Source organism: Pygoscelis adeliae, unplaced genomic scaffold, assembly GCF_000699105.1.
Source record: "Pygoscelis adeliae isolate BGI_AS28 unplaced genomic scaffold, ASM69910v1 Scaffold62, whole genome shotgun sequence".
Classification (NCBI taxonomy): domain Eukaryota; kingdom Metazoa; phylum Chordata; class Aves; order Sphenisciformes; family Spheniscidae; genus Pygoscelis; species Pygoscelis adeliae.
The window spans coordinates 6,807,968-6,829,542 of NW_008824401.1; the positions used below are offsets into that span (position 1 = coordinate 6,807,968).

The 21,575-nt window shown below is 35.1% G+C and overlaps 1 protein-coding gene across 1 annotated transcript in view; it reads left to right on the top strand.

The window, feature by feature from the left end:
- PHKB (phosphorylase kinase, beta) overlaps positions 1–21,575 on the top strand; it is an 83,282-nt gene that overhangs the window by 27,136 nt on the left and 34,571 nt on the right. The window contains 7 exon segments of the mRNA XM_009320298.1: positions 1,143–1,206; positions 6,553–6,648; positions 8,315–8,512; positions 9,272–9,329; positions 11,977–12,054; positions 13,948–14,106; positions 18,264–18,358. Coding sequence (XP_009318573.1) covers positions 1,143–1,206; positions 6,553–6,648; positions 8,315–8,512; positions 9,272–9,329; positions 11,977–12,054; positions 13,948–14,106; positions 18,264–18,358 — 748 coding nt within the window.

The following is a 21,575-nucleotide window of genomic DNA, read 5'->3' on the forward strand; positions in this document are numbered from 1 at the left end:
ACTGTTATATATTACATTTTTAAACTTTAGCACTGTTGGGAACTAACTCGTTTAATATTTTACTTTTTGATGCCCTGTGACCTTAACATTTAGAATTTTGGAATGAATGTGCAAAAACTTAGCATTTTATGTGTATGTTAATGCTTTAGCTCTTTATTGCAGTTGAGTGGACACATGTGAAGTTGGCCTATCTATAATTATGTATTCTTTAAAACGGTATTTAAAAATTCTGCCCTCTGTCATACTTCAAACTTCATATAAACCTGTCAAATGCATGTAGAGTTCTATTAACTTATCTTGAGCTTTTCTTTAAAAAAAAAAAAAAATCATCAAAAGTGTGTGTGTGCATTGAGAGGGAATGCTTGTTCTCTTTTTTTTTTTTTTAAATAGTCACAGAAAGGCTAAGACTACATTTTTTTAAATGAAACAGCCTTGTAAAAGTCTTCTTGTATATATTTTTATATGTACTGTATAATTTTCATAATCAGCAATAAATTGTTTTCTTATATAATTTGATTTAAAAATTATATAATGACTAGTGATTTTGGTAGATATGACTAGCGCTTAATATCTTTAAACATGAACTTGCTAACTTGAAAGCCTGTTGGTAGTATTTCTGGGTCTTGTTTTCTTTGTGATGGATACTAGTCATGGAGTAAGTGAAATAAAAGACCTTTCACTATATGGTTGACATCAGAAAATCCTCCTTTTCTGCATCCAGATTGATGAGTTCTTTTATTATATCGAAAGCTAGTCAGAAATCAGTCTTTTGTAGTTTAATGCTTGAGAGCTGGGTTGAAAAATTGTGCTGAAGTAAATCCTCTGTTAATACACTATTAGCAAGACCTTGAAGTACATAATGCCAGATGTCTAGTAGCAAGGTGAGAGCAGTAGTGCTTTTTCCAGATGGTCTCTGACATTTGAAGACAAATAAAAATGCTGAGAAGTATTTGAAAAAAAACCAACAAAAATCCACCACCAAACAACCCCAAATTTGCTGCATCATCATTTTATTGACATAAAGGTTAAGCACAAAATTCAAATCAAGAAAAGATCACAGCTCTGAAAGCTGTCAAATGTGTTAAATTTTAGTCTGGGCTTGAATTAATGATACCTCTGTTTTTTTGTTGTTTTTTCCTCAGCTCCGTGGGGCTGGCAAAAGCAGCTTTAGAAGCAATTAATGGCTTCAATCTCTTTGGAAATCAGGTAATAAAAATGTTTGTTTTCTCTCCTTTTTTTTAGCAGCAATGATTGTTACTGCTAAAGAGGATGTTTAGAAATATTTAGTACAGTCTGTTAGATTCTAGCTTTAAAAAAAGTTAGTTTGCAAACTGATTGCTCCTGTTTCAGGTACAGAATTCGTCTGATAAAATTATTAGTGCCCTTACTATCAAGAATTACTTTTTTTCTTTAAAAAAAAAAAGTAAAATGATTGCAGCTTATTCTGAAAATGGACTTGGTTGCCAAAAAGGTTTCTCTTTCAGAATTTTCTCTGTTGATCATAATACAGTATACCTCTACCTACAAGCATTACCTTACTTCTGTCTTCTTCCTTCATGTGGCTTTTGATCAAGACTTTAAACAGGCTACTTGTACATAATCCCACTGTTTTGTCGGGTTTTAATTTCAATATGTTGCATAGTGGTAAAATCTTTTCTTTTCCCATCCTTTCACATGGCTTGGATCAATTAAGAAAGCAAGCCTTATCTTAGAGTCTTATCTCCTGACTTGTATTCCCCTTCTACGTGCATATTTTTTTAGGTGTTACACCTACAGTAGTCTATAGCTAAAATAAAAGCATGCTCTTCCAAATTAATGGTCTAGAAAATTTACAAATGGAAGAGATAACGTCATTGTCAAGCTATTGGTATTATTAATGAATGGAAATGAAGGGTAGGGAGTGCAGCTAAAAAGGCAGTTGGATAGCATCAAGTGTGTGTAGAAATACTTATAAAACTTCCTGGTGAGTTTTGTCTGTAAATTGTGTGGAAGGGAGGATAGGTTGGTCAAGCCACGAAGTGGTGAGCTCAGTGCACTAAGTAAAGCTTTCCATATTGCACTGTTTTCTTGGAAGCTTTCATCCTTTTTGACTTGTAACTGATGGACCTTGCTCACATGCTCAAATGTCTGTATTTCATAAGAAATGAACATTAATCAAAGAAACATGCTTTATCTCTTCTTTAGGGTTGGGTGACAGTTGAAACTTCGCTCAAAAAAATAACATGCGTTTATATGAGTAGCTTATTTTTAAACTTAGAAATTTTTTTCTGCAGCTAGGCAGTATATGATCCTTTTGAGTTTTAATAATTTTATATTGTGACCTTGACTTGAAGTACCATTTGTGTATTTTTTGAGTAAAGTTTCTGTATATTCTCACTGGCTTCAAGATAGGATTTTTATTTTTTTTCTCTTTCTGTAATACCTGTGCTCTCCTTTTGTCTTGTAAGTCAGATGGAGCTGACTTTCAGATTGTGACACTTGTCTGTTTCAAATATTCAACTTTAAGCAACTTGGTTAAATGCACTGATTTGCCCTAAAGAAAATAGTACAAAAGAGAGAAGATATAAACGGTAAAATGGTAAATGGTGAATAAGGGGAATTTTCAGGTGCTCTTTGTGTGAGCTAATGTGTATAAGCTAGGTCAACTGTAAAAGTGTGACTGGGAGACAGTCCAAATTACGTTCCAAGTTCCTTTCTGTACTGCTTGATTTATTAAAACATTCTTAGTTATTTGTGTCTCCATTTTTCTGTGGGTAAAATGGAAGGTATGGATCAGAACAGTCATATAAAATAATTATTAGCACTATTGGAGAAAATGTTCTTCCTTATAGTTTATTCACCTAAAAACAACCGTTAAACTAAAACTCATTAGAGCTATTCATATGCCTGGGATGAAAAATATAACTTACAATTTGTTTTAAATAGTGAGCAACTGACATAGAAGTATGATCTATTAAACAATCTTACCTATTGATGAAAAGCTATACCACCTACTATTATTAGACCCTTCTTTGTCTTATGGCATAAAACAGGAGATCCTCCTAAACAAGGATTTCTGACTCTGTAGACTTAGGCATCCATTACATTTTTTGTGGATATCTCTTCATGGTGTGTTCTTTTGTTTGTGGGGTTTTTTTGTGTTTTGGGAGGGTTTTTTGCATCTATATATTTGTACTAGCACTGTAGTACAATAGGCTTGTTCTGTTTAGAATCTACTCCTCAGGAAATATTGATGGCTGTTTGCTGATGAGTGGAGAAGTATGGAAGTGCTCTTTATGCATACACAAATACACTGTTTCAGAAAGACTTAGCCATTTGGTCTAGTTTTGGTTTACTTTACGTATGTTTTAAGAACTGATGTTAAGCGTTAAGAACTAGGAGCTAGTAAGGATCTTAAATAATGATCAGACATTATACACACATTGTCAGTATTTCAGAAAAAACATTTATCTACAATCTTTACCATCCCAACAGTCTCGATCACCAGTAAATGCGCCTGCTGGATTTTTTCCAAATGATTTTTTTAGTAAATTCTGAAATGGATGAATAAATTGCTGAAGCAAAACCAGTTTAAATGCTTTGAGAGTTTATTTCCAAGATACTTAGCATAAACAGAAACCACTTTGACCTTCAGTCTGCGGCAGAGTTTGCCTTTGTGCTTGGCTCCAGCAGTGTTCCAATAGCTTTGAGAAATCCTGCTGAGCCCCTAGAGAGGAACTTGTTTGCACCTGCAACTACACTAGTGCAACCTGCATAAATCATTGCTGGGGACAACAGACTGCTCAGCCTTCCCATGCAGATTTTTCCACTCATACTGTGGACGCTGGAAGAGACTAATAAATACAAATATGTAGTATTGTAGTTGTGCTTTCACACGTGCATGTGTGTTATATATCTGAGTATATCGTGATAGGGCAGTTTCCCTGTGCAATCATGGATGCACCCTGAGAAGACAATAAAGGTCACTTATTGTTGATACTCACATTAAACTGTTCCTTCCCTCCCTCCCCGAATTCTAGAAAACATTAAAAAAGAATGTATTTCTGTAAGAAATCATACTACTTTTTGTTCTGTAACAAAGCACTGCTTAACTGATGTTCAGATAATTTTAATGCACCCTTTGCTATACTTTCTAGGTGCCAGATACAATAAAGAACAATTATGAATTGAAAAATGATTGGCTTTTTGTTTAATCTGAATTTTACATGCTTTAATGTAAAAAGGAGTTCGTTCATGGTTTTTAAATGCTTTTCACTTTCATCTCCATCAACCAAAAGTATTTCATAAAAAGTGGGAGTTACAAACATAAAAATACAGTCAAGCTGTAATCCTAACATTCCCTCAGTAAAAGGTTTATTTACACATTGAGAAGAGAATTTTTACTATAACAATAAGCTATATAATTTCTCATCATTTTGCTTTATATCCTATGCTAAATTTCTTAAATTTATTCCCAATGTATTGTATATCTCTGAAACAATAATTATAAATCTATATGAAGTAGTTAATATGTATGACATTGGCATAAGAATTCTGTTACAATCCTTAACTCTGCATTGATCGTAGCTAGATCCTGAAATCATTGTATCATCCTAAGTTCTGCTGAAGTTTGTATGGAAGAACTGTAAAAGTGGGCCTGATTTTTACATTTAGGATGCAGTGTGAACTGATTGCATTTCAGTTTATGGTTTTATTTAATCACTTTAGAATCATCACTACTGAAAGTACTGTAACTTAATTTATCTTTTTGTGGGCTTGATATGCTTAACCCAAACCTCTAGTTTCAGAGTATCACAGAGTATAAATAGCTTAGAATTTGTATCATTAATGTAAGAACTCCATTTTAGCTACAATACCTTTTAGAAAAAATTACATATCGGCAAAAAAATTATGTAAGAGGACGTGCATTTACTGGCAATGTGAGTTAATGAACTAATGGATTAAGTGCATGGTGCATGCATGTATGCACTAAAATGGGACTGCTAGTGACAAGACGAACACCGTTTCAAGTTTGACCTAGTCATAGTGTAATCAATTGTTCGTATGAGAGCTACATGTCCAATATTAGTTTGTGGGGAAAAAAATATGTTAAATAAAAAAATCAAGCCTTTGTAAGGTGTCCTTACTACAGAACCTTACAATCTTTAGAGAACTGAAAAATAGTTCATTTGTAGAATGAGATGCTTGTGGGTTTATGAAATGCAAATTAGCCTGCTTTTGAATCCCTAAAGAATCCTTTACTGAAGCATAGATTTTGAAAGTGCATGTTCACACGCGTAGACAGATTGTGTTCAGAGTTTGTAGATGAATTTGGAGATTTGTGAATAATCAGAATCTGGATTAAGAAGAAAGTAGGAGAATAACAAATCATCAAAGCAAATGTGATTATGTACATTCTTATCTCAGCACTATTCGGTGTATCTTACTAGAGTGATTAAGAGAACAGAGATTATTTTCCATGAGGACGGTGGAAAAACATGTTTTGTTCAGCCTAGCAAAGCAAAAGCTGAGTATTTGTATGATAGCTATATATTATTAGAGTGTGGGTAAAGAGTAAGTAAGACAAAACCTCAGTTGTCTGGAAAGCCAAATGAATGGGTGCTACTACTGGCACAAAAAGAAGGGTGGTTAGCTAGTTATGTAGAAACTTAGTTGGAAATTGAAGTTTTTAATATTTAGAGAGGGTGGGTTCTGGAACAGTCTTCCTAAGAGAATAGTATACCAAAGAAACTGATTGCTTTTTAGGAGAAATTTGGTGAATATATGAAAATTGATGGTACGGTATTTATGAGAGTAACGGAATGAGTTCAGCATTGAATGTGTCTTCCAATGGGATTGATATTGAGATTCATTATCAATTACAACATATATGAAGATATCCGTTCATTAACAAACTGTATTGAGTTTCCAAGAAATTGCCTACCGATAATACTTTTAAGTGCTGTTGATTCTGTTTAAACAGTATCTCAGGTATGGGAATTTTTTTGAGTGTTTCAGGAAGTATCACAAAGCTGACAGAGACATAGTGTAAAATTACAGAATTTTACTAGGAAATGGGTTTTGCTAAGGAGTAGATGTTGATAACATAGACCTTACAATAGCTGAAAAGCAGGTCAGTTTTATTCGCTATGGAGGTCCTTTTCCAAAGCAGTACCTCAGGTGAATTATTTGTGTTCTAACTGACTTGTAATGAAATATGCAACATCGCTATTTGGAACATTTCCTGCAGTCACAGGGAGGGACAACTACTTTTTTGTTTGTCCTTAATACAGTCATTGTTTTTCAAGAATTAAGGGAAGGGTTCATCGCTTGCATGAATCTCATAATTCATAATCACTAATAGATAAAACCATCTAATTTTGGCTATATTTAAATAAGTTTGAAAATTCAAAATGTTTTCAACTTGATGTTGAGGTACATTTTCTGATTAAAATTACCAGCTACCAGACTATTACAACATAACCTACATAAAACAAAGAACCAGTTAGTTTCACCAGGATATGCTAACCTTTCTTCCCTTTCCCTTAAATAAATTTAATGTTCTGTTTACAGGGCTGCTCTTGGTCTGTTATATTTGTGGATTTTGATGCCCATAACCGTAACAGACAGACTCTCTGTTCATTGCTACCTCGAGAGTCAAGGTCTCATGTAAGTAATTAAATGAAATTCACCTCAACAGAGTGTGGAGAAAATAAATGAATATGAACATAGTTCTTAGTTCTGTGATGGCCATTATGTTCTGCTTAATAAAGATAGGAATTTGCTGGGAAGATGTTAAATTTCTGCTTCTTAAATGTCACTGTGATGTAGTTTCTCTGAAGTGGAATTACGATGGCGTTCTTTATTTTGTGAGTATTTAGGTTAAAACAGTAGCCTGTTGGTAGCTTTCTAAACAATTTAAAAATAAAATTTAAAATGATAATGATCTGCAGTAACCTAAGTAGGGTTTGCAGTCTTGGTGATCGTCTTTCTTCTGGCCTAGTTTCCACTATACACTCAGTGCCTGCATTTTTGAAACACACTGTTTCAGCTTTAATTCATTCTTTTGTCTTGAAAAGAAGCCTTTAAGGTTGGCTTTTCATAAATCACAGAATATGGAGGATTTCTTGTTATTATAAGCTACTGTTACAAATAAGTATTTCCTCAGTGAGTAAATCTAAGTGACTAAAGTATAGATTAAATTGAAAAAAAATCTATTTCAGTACTAGCATCAAAGGTAAATTTGGTTTTTGAAAATCAGTAATTCAAAATGAGTGATAATAGAGTTCTACTGCTTTTTTGTTCATTCTGGGATATAATAGCATTTTTGTTCATGAAACAGACTATTAATCTTCAACATTAATAGTTTACTTGTGTAGGAGAATTATAGCAGAGTTGTTATACTGGATAATTAAAATGAAAGGCACTGTCAGCTACTTTTTAATAGTCTAATGGTCTTTTAGAACTCTTGCTGTTTAGTATTTGCTGGAGACTTGAAATATTCCAACAGAAGCTGGTTTCATAAGTTACTTATGCTATAGAAGCAATCTTTGTGTCCTTTTTTTTTCCTTTTATGGGTTCACATCAATGATATTGGCAAAAATACGGTATTTTAAATGGTTGAATATCTTAGATATATCAGCAGAAAGGAATAACAAAACAGTGCGTGACAAGAATTATAACTTAAAACTACTTTTTTGTGTTTCTGTAAGCTTACCTGTAGTGGTGATGCACTAGTTAGTAATTTTTCTTGTGTTTTTAATTCATGACAGTTGCACATGGTTCTTGAGAAATGCTACTCATCTTTTTTCCTGAAATTATTCCTTTATTGCCTTAATTGTAAATCAGATAGGCTTGTTTGTTACAGCACCTGAAGAATATTCCTGAAAAAGCTTTTCAGAAATGACAATTTAATCACAGTTACTTCTCAGCATTGCACCTTTATAAAATGTTTGTGATTCTTTTTGAACATGGGATACCCAAATGTTTGTGTTTCCTCCAGGAATAACCTGGAGGATATTTTTTGTTTCTACAACCACAAAGTTCTAGAATGTATTCACTTATCCCTGCAGATTGTCAACAGATTTTGAGTCAAATGAGTTCTCTTTTAAATCATATATCCGAATATTGGGTTTGGAGTTTATCCTTCTACATCTTAGAAGTGTTATTTTGCACACTATTTTAACATACTAGTACTATGATTTTGATAAAGATAAAATAATGTTCCAAATGTATATTTCACTTAGTAAGTTAAACAGTCTTTGTTTGTTCATCAAATAATTGTCGGAGATCAAATTAAATTTGTAATGCGCTATTTTGCCCTCTCCTTCTACAGAATACTGATGCAGCCCTTTTGCCCTGCCTTAGTTATCCTGCATTTGCTTTGGATGATGAGGTTTTGTTCAGTCAAACACTAGATAAAATTATTAGAAAATTGAAAGGAAAATATGGGTTTAAAAGATTTCTGAGAGATGGGTACAGAACAGCGCTGGAGGACAAAACACGACGTTATTATAAACCAGCAGAAATTAAGGTAAAGGAATACCTGGCCTATGTAAGGACAAATTTTGGTTTTCTGAAATGTTTAGGCAGTGCTTAAAAAAAAAGCCAACCAAAACCAAAACCCAACAAACCCACAACAAACCGACCAACCAAAAAAATAACCAAAATAAAATCCCCCCCAAAAACCCAAAAGAAAAGAAAACAGAAACGGACATCCCCCCCACCCAGTATTTGCAATTTGAATTGCACAGTGATTCCTAATTGCTTCAATGAAGGAGATGCATTTTGTAATTTGGCACGTGCAGTTTTGAGAGATTGCTAAGTCAGCAAGTTAGTCATTGATTTGTTTTGTAATGAATGTGCTTCCATTTACATTTAGGGTACAGTTGATTTCACAAAACAAATAAGGAAGTTATTTATCATTTTATTTAATTTCACAGCTGACTACAGTCTGAGTGTATAGAAAACAATTTTGCTTTTGACCACAGCGTTTATCAGTAAAGGTTATCTAAATGAAAATTTACTTTTTTTGTCCGCAATAGTTTCTCTGTGGAAAATAAAATACAGATTATATAAATATTCGCTTGAGAATGAGCCACAGCATATGTAAAAGCACAGTTAAAGTGCCCATAGAATTAAGAAGCTGTGAGCTAAATGAAAAGCTGATGTATTAAAATGTTTTTGCATTCATGTTTGTCTTTTGTTGCTTTGAAATTATTCAATAGGATATTCAAATACATTTCCTTAAACCAAAATGATGAAATGTCTGTTTAATTTTTCTTCTTTTCAGCTTTTTGATGGCATTGAGTGTGAATTCCCTCTGTTTTTTATTTTCATGATAATTGATGGTAAGTACAGCTTTACATTCCTGTTCTTTAAAGGCATTAGAGAGATGAGCCCTTAGAGGAAAGATACAAAATGATTTTCCTGTCTTGCCAAAATAAACCATAATGCAGTGACACTAAATATCTCATTGAGAGTTCTGCCTCATGGGTTAATAAAAAACCCCAAGCACCCAACCCCCCATATTTCAGCATTTTTAGCGTGACCTGTTTTTCGAATATAACTCGATACAGGTTTTATAAAAGCTTAAATCTGTGACATTCAGTCCTGCATTGCCTTTTAAGCCTTAAAATCTTCCACAGTATATTAGAACTTCGCAGCAGCGCACATGAGAGAAAAGGAAGTGGGAGAGAGAACACTGACAAACTGAATGTTGCAGCAGGCCTTTTCAAGTTGGATATTCTGTGGTAATTGAAAAAGAATTCAGAAGAGAAGAAAGCGAACCAGAAGAGGCCTAGTTTCTCTTTGAAATGCCTGTGCTTCCTGGCCACATTTTTCCACGTAGCCAGTTAGTCTGATTTAAAAAAGAGAACAAAAAACCCCAACAACAACAACAAAAATAACACTACCTAGACCTTGTCTTGAGGATAGGAGACATACCAAAAAAGTTCATGGCATGATTTCAGGATAGAAGCTAAAACTCACACAGAACAAAAGTCTAAGTAAGAAAATGAGTAACGGTTACAGCCGTCAAAAAGATTTGTAAATGGATGAAAATCTGGCCATCTGGTTTTTTTCCCTTCAGTGTGTGGAATAGTTTTCAAATAAGGATGGTGAGGGGCACAGAAATCTGCTATCTGCTTAGACTCCTCTGTGGCCACCCACAGATTAAAATATTTTGTTTGAAGATGTAATAAAGTTTCAGAATTGTTTTTTTCTAAAGGAGCGCTTGACATTTTTCGAAGAGTGATGTCCAAAACTGCGGAGAAAGGCACTGACATTTAATGCTGCCCACTTGCAGTTTGGGAAGAACGAGAAAGAAGTGGTCTTTAACTGAAGTTAGCAGAAGAATAAAGCAAGCAATTTACTCTTCTTGTATTACAAAGAAAAAGTACAAAATACGTATTTTGCACATACCGTCCTTGTCTTTTTTCCTGTACCACAATTTCATCAAATAGAACAATTCTATTAGTAGATTTTAGGCACATATCTCCAAATCCACAAGCTGCTTTAGTGCAAAATTTGAAGCGTATTCAGAGCAACTTAAACTGCAAAAAGACAATGAAGTAGTAGGAGGAGTAGATTACAGTTGAATGTCTTTATAATGAAAACGTTGAAAAAACCTCAGGCTGCTACATTGTGAATACTGCTTCAGCTGGAAGCCTATTGGCCCATCCAACACACTGGCAGAGTACAAAGCAAAGCCCTTTCAGCAAAGTATATTAAGCTACTGAGCAGCTAGGTAACTCCTGATAGCTGCATTTTGTTACCTGTGTACCAGTGGGACAGTGCTCCCTTAGATAAGGAAGGAGAGTCCTGTAAATCATAGTCCGTAATCCCCCAATTTTGTTCACATCGGCAAAATGTCTTTAATCGTTTCCTTTTTGAAAGATTAGCAGAACGTATGCAAGTAACTATATATTTACTATATAGTTACTTATATTTTCTTTTATAAGACAAACTAATTAGCTCATAAACTTTTCTGTTTTGTCAATGACAGCTCTTTAGGATTTTTAGGATATGGAGAGTTAAGACAGTTCTGGCAAGTAGATACTACTGAATTAGTTATGCATTTTCTCATAGTATTAAGAACACTGTTTTATTCCTCATGGATGATGATCATTACTACCCAACTGTTACCTTCACTAGGTGATTCTTAATATAAAAGCAATTGTGTTATCACGTAGATGCATCCTTTTATCCTCTACAGCATCTGCCAATAAGAGTAAATTACAAATATCATATTGCTCTTAGGTCATGACTGTGCTGAAGTGTTTTGAAATAGTTCAGTGTGTCACTTAAAGACATCCTTTTTTGTCTGCAAACTTTCACGGCATTTGTTTCTCCTGGGAAGCGATTTCATTTCCTGTATATATGCACTTGGGAATATTTGAAAATGTAATGAACAACACTTGTCAGTTCTGAACCTCTATAATATGAAAATAAAATACCTATGTAACTTACCAATGTAAACATTCCATCTAAAAATCTTTGGAGGGGAATTTTTCAATTTATTACTTCAAATTCCTTTTGTATTTATTTATTGGCATTTCTAGGCAACTCACTTCTAGATCAGTTTGCAACTCTGTCCTAAAAATTTAGAACCAGCCTGTTTGCCTCCATACTGGCACACAAGCTCTGCTTCTTCATTCTGCTGTAATTAAGGAAGTTATTTACAGCTAGCTGGGCTGGTTGTTTCTGTCCAGTTCCTGAGCCTCTAAGTTCACAGCTTTGCTATCCCGTGTAACTTGCCATCGATTTCAGTTTAAGCTAATAAGAGAGCGGCTGATTCATGATCCCTGTGAGATTTACCTGTAGCAGGAAGTGAGGATCCACAGTTTAGTCTTTTATTTTTCATGAACTATTTAGTGTGTAAGCACAACGCCATTGAAAAATAAACACTAGATTTTTTTTTCTTCTTCTTTTATGAACATTAAGCGCACGGAGAAGTTGTTTCTTCCATTAAATCAATTATTGTTTGGTTATTTCTAGGAGTTTTTAGAGGAAATCCTGCACAAGTAAAGGAATACCAGGATCTTCTGGATCCTTTGCTTCAACATACATCTGAAGGTATTATCTGATAATCATCACACCGTAGCTTTTTATTTATGTGAAATTATTAAAATACTGACATTCCTATTAATGGGTATTGCAGTCAGAGCAAAGCAGAAGTAATAATATCACTATGTTTCCTGATGGCAAAATACTGATACTAAATAATCTCTTTCATGTAGATACATTGCATCATAAAGCGCGATAATAAAAGTAATGTTATCTGGAAAAATGCTACTGATACAAATGTAAGATTTACGCTGTACCCAGTCATTCCTCCCCTCCTTCGCCTATGCTTCATTATTTACAAAGTTCACTTTGCCTTTGCAGGAAGATATTAACTACCAACAGTCGGATTCTTTCAGTGTTCCACCTGGATAGTTGAGAATTACTTGCATCATTCGTTGTCACTTAACTTCACACGATTTAAAAAATAATTTGGTATATGCATATGAAATTGTTTCTAGCTTAGGCAACATGTTAATTTTAATATAAACGTTCTCTTACTTAAATTGTGTACTCCAGAATTTTGGTGGACAAAAATAGCCTGCAGACGAGGCTATTGATGGCCTACAGGCACATGCATCCAAAATTCAGTTAAAATAAAAAAGAAAAAGACCGTAAGTTTGAGCGGGAGGAAAAAAAATGGCCTGAGAACAGAACAAGCTTCGATATACTGACAATCCGATTTTAAAACTCAGCATCTTTAGTCACCTGCTCGTGACATCTGTGGTACAGTTACACAAGTGGATGCAGAATAGTTTAGTCTGACTTGTTCTTTAAACTTAGAATACCCGTTGAAGTGAGCTAGTTTCTGTAAGAAATACAAACATTTCCTTACCAAATTTTCATTACATAGCAAATTTTCTGACCTTGCTGATCATTGCTTTTTTTCTGATTATTAATGAGTATGTGAAGTTCCACGGACACTAAATTAATCTCGTGGTTCCTCTTGTTGAATGTCAACATGAATGTCTCATCTTAAAATTTCTGGGTGTGTTTTGATACCTCACTCATTGGAGTAGTCTATCCCTAATAACTTCCACTTTCCAATTTTTCTCAGCTTCTTGCCAGTAATTTTTTTTTTTGTCTAAGCAAATAGTCAGAGCAACTTTATTCTGTTCATCAATCTGTTCTTTATCCAAATAAATTCAAAATTAAAGCAATATTAAGGTGGAATTTAATTTTGCAGAAAGCATATTGATTTGCTTTTGTAATGCATATAATTAGGTCAATCATTTGTAATTATGTTTCTAAATTCCCGACTCTCGTCCACTTAAAGTGTTGAAATAGAGGTTATTAATCTACAATGATCAGTAATACCTGCGGCGTAATTATAGATACAAGATACGCTATCTTCCGATGGGCAAGTTACGCCGTTTTGTTTCACGATGCTTCAAAATTAAAATGCTGTTTTTAACTTGTTTTTGCATACTTGCAAAAAATCTGAATTTACATTTAATTAAATGTTTGACTACTTTTGCCCAAGATTTTAGTTTTAAAAAGTTGTCCGATACTGAGCTGCTGTTAAATGTGGGGAAAAACAGCCCAGGTGTTTCACTCTGATGCAGCTTTCATTTCTTTTGGTTGTACTGCATTTTGCTTTAAGTGAAATTTTTTTTCTTTTTGCACAGTCAGGTGCCACACAAACAATGTACGTGTTCTGGGAAGAAACTCTATGGAAATGTTTGGTGAAAAATGAAGTCGTTTAGTATCGCCCTGGGTTTCTTACACTGATTGTGGTTTTGAGAGATAACAATGAATGACAAGAGTCTTTCTGTTCAATCTAATTGTTGCTAGGGTATAATTTTTCCTGTTTTAAATCCACTTCAGCTTTATTAGGGGACTACAATCAAATAATAAGGGAAGTGGAATTTATTTACTTACTGTACTTACTGTAAAACTCCGTAGGGTGTCCTGTTGTACCCAAGTATTACTATGTGCCAGCGGATTTTGTTGAACTGGAGAAGAAGAACCCTGGCAGTCAGAAACGGTTTCCTAGTAACAATGGACGCGATGGAAGGTTTTTCTTGTGGGGACAGGCAGTTTACATCATTGCAAAACTCCTAGGTAAGAGACTGAGGAAATTCTATCAGGTTTTGACTCGTCAGAAGTGAAGGATATTTATATCTTGTTAATGTGGTTTTTGAATCTGAACAAACACATTGGCTTGAGTTTTGAACGGACTGTGGGTGGCATGTGTGTCCTCTGCTTTGGTACATACGTGACAGGCAAAAATTGCTTTTTATTCTTTATGTTAAAATTTTATGCTGCGTGCAGCATACTATGAAGCTTACTGGAATATTTTACAGAATACTGAAAATCTTCTAAACATGACAGGTTTCTTTTTTGCTGCTTTTTTTCCTGGCTTTCCCTCTTCTTTCCTTTTCTTCATGCCAACATATATTAACTCGACACTTTCTGGACTAACTATATCAGCTGCACCTGTACAGTGATGTTTGTAAGTGATCTATAGCCTTTAATTCAAATTATGTACTGCTTTAAGCAAGACAAGTTTAAATTTTGAATAGTTGCAGTCTCAGATAAAGTTAACGTTTCCTTCCGTCTGTGTTATTTTTACCCTTTAAAATAGAAGAGACTAGATGAGCATTTGAAAGTGCATTTCAAAGTTTGGCATTGACGGTTGTTATGGCGAATTCCAGCCACAAATGAACTCTTGGTCTCACTTGAGAGGATTCAAAGGCTAATGCAAAAACAGCTGTTAAGGCAGAAAAAGTCTTCACAGTTAAGGGGTTTTTTTCTTAATATTTCTTTTAGGAGAAAGAGATATTACTTTAGTTTAACATGCTCGGCATTTACCTGGTAATCCGTAGATTGAGTTCTAAAACCTTTTTTCCTGTGAACACTGTAAAGGGAAACAGGCTGTCGGTAGGAAAAATGAGAAGGATTGGAGGGGAGTTTAAAAATTCAAGACTTGGCAAGAACAGTGGTTGTATCTTTAGGTGTGGAGGAACAGAGTCCGTCTGGTGCTCCACCTGTTCGGTTTCACTGTAGTCCTTGCATAATTCCTTTGTCAGCCAACACTGTAAAGTAAATGCAGGCAACCTCACCTTTAATGAAAAAAATTTTAATTTAACCTCTTAGTATTAGCCAAGTAATCCTCAACTGTGTGTGCAGGAATACTGCAGTAATTCTGCTAGTGTTCATCTTGTACTAATATTTGTGTATTTCTATATCTGCGGAATACTGGTTAAATAAATTGTATTTATTGTTTGCTAAATGCTGTTTGAGTAACGTCACTTTCTTTTGTTTTGTTTCAATTCTTTCCTTTAGCTGAACATTTTGACACTCTTTTTTTTCCTAATAATTGTGCTAAATCTCTTTTTGAAATGTTGTCATTAGTAACCGTTTCCTTTATTGTTTTAAGCCTTTCTCTCCAGTGTATTCACTACTTTTCATTCCTCCCTTCCTTTTTTTTCCAAAATTTTTTTTTTCCTTTTTTCTCACAGTCTTTGCAAATAGGTTCTGGAAATTTTATCGCAAAGCTAAATCTATTCACCAGTGATTATTATATCAGGAGCTCCATTTATTCATACTAATTTATAATTGGTGCATTTAATTTTGCTCCTTTCTGGGTGAACACCTACCTGAATAACAATCTTGTCCTTGGTAGAAGTCTTTGTGTGTGTTACTTTGCTTGTTGGTGGTTGCTAATGAAGTGGAAGCCTGACTCCAAACACTTCGATTTCTGGGAAGGTACTGGTTTCCCATTTCATCACCCATTCCAGAAATTGTTGTGTTGCCTCAAGGGTGGCAATTAATTTGCATTTGCTCAGCCTCCTTGACTCTGTTGTGTAGGCGAGCATACTATATAACCCTTTTAGATTCTTCTTCTGACTGTGGGCCTCGTGTCTGCCTGTCGAGGTCCAAATTTTTCTAAGTGCAGCAACAGGAAACCGAGTCCCTTCTTACACATCTCGCTGCCTCCCGCAGGGGGGCAAACTGGAGTAGTGGAGGCAAAATTTTGATCCTGCTTATAAAGGCTCTGAACAACAGAGGCAATGAAAGTGCCTGCCTACCGCTGTTGGGAGTCACCACGTGGTTATGCAGCTTGAAAAACTGTTTATGAAGAAAAGCATGCATTTTGCAGACGGTGATGCAATCTTTCATAGAATTTCTTTCTTGCTCTGGTTGAGGAGGTTTGTAGAGCAAGGGAAAGGGATGCCAGGTATTCAGCTGTTTTATGCAACTGAAAAGTCGCTCAGCTTAGTCTTTCATTTAGTAGCTCTCTTATCTTTCCCCTGCTTTTCCTTCTTCTAATTTTTATCTCTTGTTCTGTGGATTCAGCGCTGCCTAGAACTAAGTTAAGAGTTTTTAGCAATGTTTTTTAGAGTATAGACCAAATGGATGAAATGTTGTCAGCTGTGGCTGATGTAAATAATGAGCTGACAGAAAAATCTGCATCTGGATTCCGATACCCTGGTATTTGTGATAATGCTGATGAATATTCACTGAGATTCTTCACAATCTACAATTTTCTAAAATCATAAATATTGAAAGTCAGCTTAAATTTTATATTAGTCTATTGGTATAGTTGTTTTAAATATGAAATTAGTTTGACTATGTATTTTAATTACTGAGCAGTGTAAATCAATGTAAAAAACCGTGGAAATACAACACCTATTCTGGAAACCACTCTTGCTTTTAAGAACTATGAGGCAGAGTCCATTGATCTTGCAGTCATTTGGTGAATCAGTTTTATAGCATCAGCTGTACTACAAAGAATTTAAGTAACTTCTATGCCTTTAGCCAGCATAAGGAGTCTGACTGTGTAGACTGGAGTTTAGATGACTCTGTTCCTTAAAACGTATTTTGGTAACTCATGTTCAGTGTGTTAATAAATTGTCCGTGGTAACTTTTCATAATCTAGCTTTGCTTTTTTGTTTGTTTGTTGGTTTGTTTTTTAACATAACCACCTGTACATGGATCGGGACTCTGCAGGAGTGGTGCAGAGCAGAGGAACAGGGTCCTTTCCTGGCAGGAGCCAAGCTGCATTCTCTCAACAGAAAGCTGAGGACAGGAGATGGTCACAGTATCTAGTGGCTGACAGTTGCTGGCATAGTCCCTAGCAGCAGCAGGCTCCTTCACGGCTTACTCGGTGAACTGCCCAGCCGGGGTCCTTCATTGTCTGCCCATGCGTTTTCTTTCCACTGCACCGTCTATTCTGCTCTCTGGTCTTTCCTAACACTGTTAAGCTTGAGCCAGGACATATTTTGAGTTTATAAACGGCTGTCTTAATTATTACACAGTGTAGAATTCAGAAACGTTTTTCTTATCGAGGCAGTGTTGGTTTTCTGTTGTAGCTGAATTCAGCTGATGGAGTCATGAGTTATTTCTCTTTTAGCCGATTTCCTAGTGTAGAGCGTTTTAAGAATATGTGCAAAATTGTTGACTTATGTATAGGAGAAATGAAAATGCACTGTGACCTCTTCTGTAGAAGAAATTAAGTAAAGATTGGACAGTTTCATGTCAAAATGAGATTTTGATAGGAGAATGCTTATTTGAAGGGCATAATAGCTCACAGTAGATTGTGAACCTTTATTCAAGGCATTTGTTGAAACTTTTTAATAGTATACTTTTATTGGAGTACTGAATTTTTTTTTCCCCAGGATAATGTTAGAATAATGGAATTTTAGGTTTGGGTTTTTTTCCATGTAAAGAACTCCATGTAGAAGTTGCTAGGTTTCAATATATTTAATTGGGGTTTTTTACAATTTCTTCTTGAGATATCATATCGAGAGATACCTTTGATATCTCGTCCTTTTCAGGATTGTAGTCATCTGATTACCTTGAGATAGAGGCTGTCTGCTTTTCTTCAAAGCTAAACAATTTTTGATGGTAACCACTGAGTTTCCAGTTAAAGCTCTAGAATAATTGCATCACTGTGGATTGAGGGCTTTTTATGTGACTTGTGTGTTGTGGAGTCTGTTGTCTGCATATATTCTTTTAACACATCTCTGAAAAAATAAAGGATTGCTTTTATATACTACAGTATTATAAATAGTTGTAGCAAGAATGATGCTTGAGTCACTAGTTTTAAAATTAGTATAATTTTGCAGAATGTCCTTTTGATCTATAAAACATTGATCTAAAACAAAGATTATAGCAGCAGAACTGACTACATAAAAGACATTTACATGCCTCCTTCACAAAAGCTGCCGGAAGTACTCAAGTCATTCTGTATTTTTCTTATCGTTTACTTTCAGCTGACAAATTAGTAAGTCCTAAAGATATCGACCCAATTGGACGTTACATACCTCCACAAGATCAGCGGAACGTTAGCATGAGATTTTCAAATCAGGTAAGCATAAGCTTAGTATTAAAACATTTTTACTGAAAAATTGTCATCTGTGTTATATACGGTCTTCTAATATTACAATTAAAGTGCTAGGAAAATATTAAATGTGTGTACGTTTCCTTAGTTGATGGAGGATTGCTTTTAAAAAGAAGATTATAACATCTGCAGTTTTGGGGAAGCGGTGCACATTTGCCTTCAAATTAAGTGGTCAATCAAAATGATACATAAAATGTAAGTTTAAATAGCTGCTAATAGATAGGTATGTCAGGAAGGCAAGAATAAGCCTGCTTTCCTTTAGTCCTTCCAATTAATTACCACTTCAATGTATTAATATTTTTTGTATTTAGAGCTCCTAAGAGCTACGAGGATGAGGTTCTTTTTTGGTGTGCATGGTATACACGTGTGCTCCTGTGTTTGGCTTAAATGCGCAGCAAAACATTGTAATTCAGATCTGCAGCAGATGGGGTAACAAGGCAGAAACATGGTCAATACGTAGGGGATTTCCTTTCTTAAAGAGGTAAGAACTGTATGTATGGGAGCGTGTAGCTAAGAGATATTTTTCAGCCCTTTTATTTCTTGGTGTAAGGAACATGTATTTGGAAAGTTCCTTGTTCAGCATCGTGAATTTGTTATTGAAGCATAAAATATGAAGCGTTTATCTTAAGATTTATTCCAAGATCAGAAGTGAACGATGTTTTTCTTGTTCTATCCAAATGCTGCTTAAAACCTGTTTCCTACTATTTCCTGTTTCCAAGGTAATCCAAGCGCCTGGGTGTTGACTCATTCATAACGAGACTGTCATTGTTCACAGTGCAGCACTTCTGCCATGTTAATATGAGATAATGAAAGCTCAGTGACTTCATTTGTTCCCAGTTTCTTTGTTTGCTCTTACATCATGGCGTTATGAATGCTGCAGAAATTGTGAGCTGCCGCTATCACCTGCCCTTTTAGGAGTGCCATTAGAAGAAGCCTATATCGAGTGAGCGTTGCACGCAGCCCATCACATTTTTTTTTCTTTGACTCTTGAAACCGATAACTTTGAATATGCCACAGATGAACACTTTGAAGAAGATGATGGTTTGTTCTAAAGACGCTGCGTGACTCATCAGGAAGTATTTTAGTAGAAAAGCATTTTTACTGGTTTTTGGGGTATCCGTTATACGATAGGGAACTTCCAGATCTTCAGAGAGAAGTAGCCTCTGCCCTGAGAGCGTCCCAAAAGAGATAATAAATAATGCAATAATGATTTATTTTCTCATAACTTACTCCTTTGTGGTCACTTTGTGGGTCAATAAAGAACTAACTTAGTGAAATGCAGTTATCCAGTAAAATTCAGCAAGTTAATAGGGACTCTAAAAGCTCAACAGTGTTGAAAGAATTGAAAATAACTCAAACAGCAACGTTTTGATATTTTGCTTTATCTGCAAACAATGCAAGAGAAAAAGCTTTGTCACTGTGAGAAGGGAGATCAGACTAGATGGTTTGTCATTCTCCAGTGCTTATACAGCCCTCGTATTCTTTCAGCGCTCAACAGTTGTCTACGCTAGAATTCTTTGAAAGAGCAATTGTGCTCTTCCCAGACAACTTGGTGGAGCTGATGCTTGTTAATCTTTCCCTGTAATAAAGGCTGTCTTTAGCTGCTTAAATTTGCTAAAACTTTGGCAGAAGTTTTCCGTATTTGGGATCAGTGATGTTTTTGCTGTTGTCAGGGTAAGAGAAAGAGAAGCCCTTCCCAGGGTGATCCTCAAGTGTATTCTGATGAACAAGACCGATGTTATATTTGAAAGCTAGAAATCAAGAGAGGACAGGTTTACTTTTTTTTCTTAAACCTAAAAATCTTTATAGAAATCTGACTTAGATCAATACGTTCAGCAATTCCTGTAGTTGTGCATATCCTTTTGTATGCAAGAGGTTGTGAGACGGATTGTCTGTTGTTCAGTGACATATAGGTGGAACAGTAAAGAAATGAAGAAAGAAAGAAGCTCTGGGATTGCCTAGGTCTGCTTATACCTCTGTTCTTCCCGGTGACGGTACTTCTTTGCTATAAATGACTGTGCATGCTTTTATTTGATAGGTAAACGATAAAACTATCCAAGATACTGCATGTGCTTCTCAACGTGGGTTAGAAGAAAGAGAGGCACTTCTGACAGTAGAAGTTGTAGAAAATTGGGACCAGAACGGTTAGTGTCCCTGCAATGCTGACCAGGTGGCTGTGGAATTTCATTGGGATTGTTTCTGCTGAAACAGGTGCTGCTGCTGCTGCTGCTGCTATCATTAAGAGAAGGTTAAAGAATGAAAGGCAGATGCATCGATGTATCAACGTGAGTGAGGTGTGCTGTATCAGCAAAGGTCTTGCAGTTCAAGTCAGCCAACTTCGAGTTCCGGCTGAGAGTCTTGACCTTGCCTTTTTTTAATCCACATTTTAAATTTGCTTAAACAGTTTGTCTGAATATTTGATTATGCCTTTTTGTCTAATTGAGCTAATTTATGCAGAATCAGTATTTAGTATTTGCCTACAGTGCTAGGAAAATGACTAAAAAAGTACGAAATGGGAACGCAACACATCTTAATTACGTCTTCGGAAATCAAAAGTAGTTTCTTCTCTTTAATGATATCTTCTCTTTTCCATATAGCTAAAGAACCATTCAATTAAATTGAACAGAAAAGTATTTGCACTTTTATTAAATTTCATTCCCGTAAGGAATAGGCAAGGATATGTAAAAATTTCAGATGCCTGTGTATATAAATTTTGTTGAGGTACAGTGTTTTGGAAGGTGATGTACCAAAAAGAAGGCTTTTTTAATTTTTATTTGAAGCCCTGTGCTGAGGAAATATTTCTTAGAGAAATGCATTTTCCATGTAGGCTTATTTTCATATTTTGATTGCATTGACGGGAATCTCTATAAACACTTGCCATTGAAAAATGTGATTAATTTAGTTTATTTGTGGCTTTGGTGTCACTACAAAAATATGCCCAATGTCCCCATAATTGTGTAGATTTAAGCAAGCAGTGAAGAGTACTTAAAATATTCCAACCTTAGTTTTATAGTTTTGAAGCACCAGTGAAGAATATTCTAGAATTAGTTACAGGAAAGCAAGGTAATATAGACCTACAGAGGCAAAATTGCAAGGAAAACTGCACCTCTAACTATATATAGGTATATAACTATAGCTGTGAATGCATCACTCGACCTAGAAAATCTGATAAAAGAGGACAGTC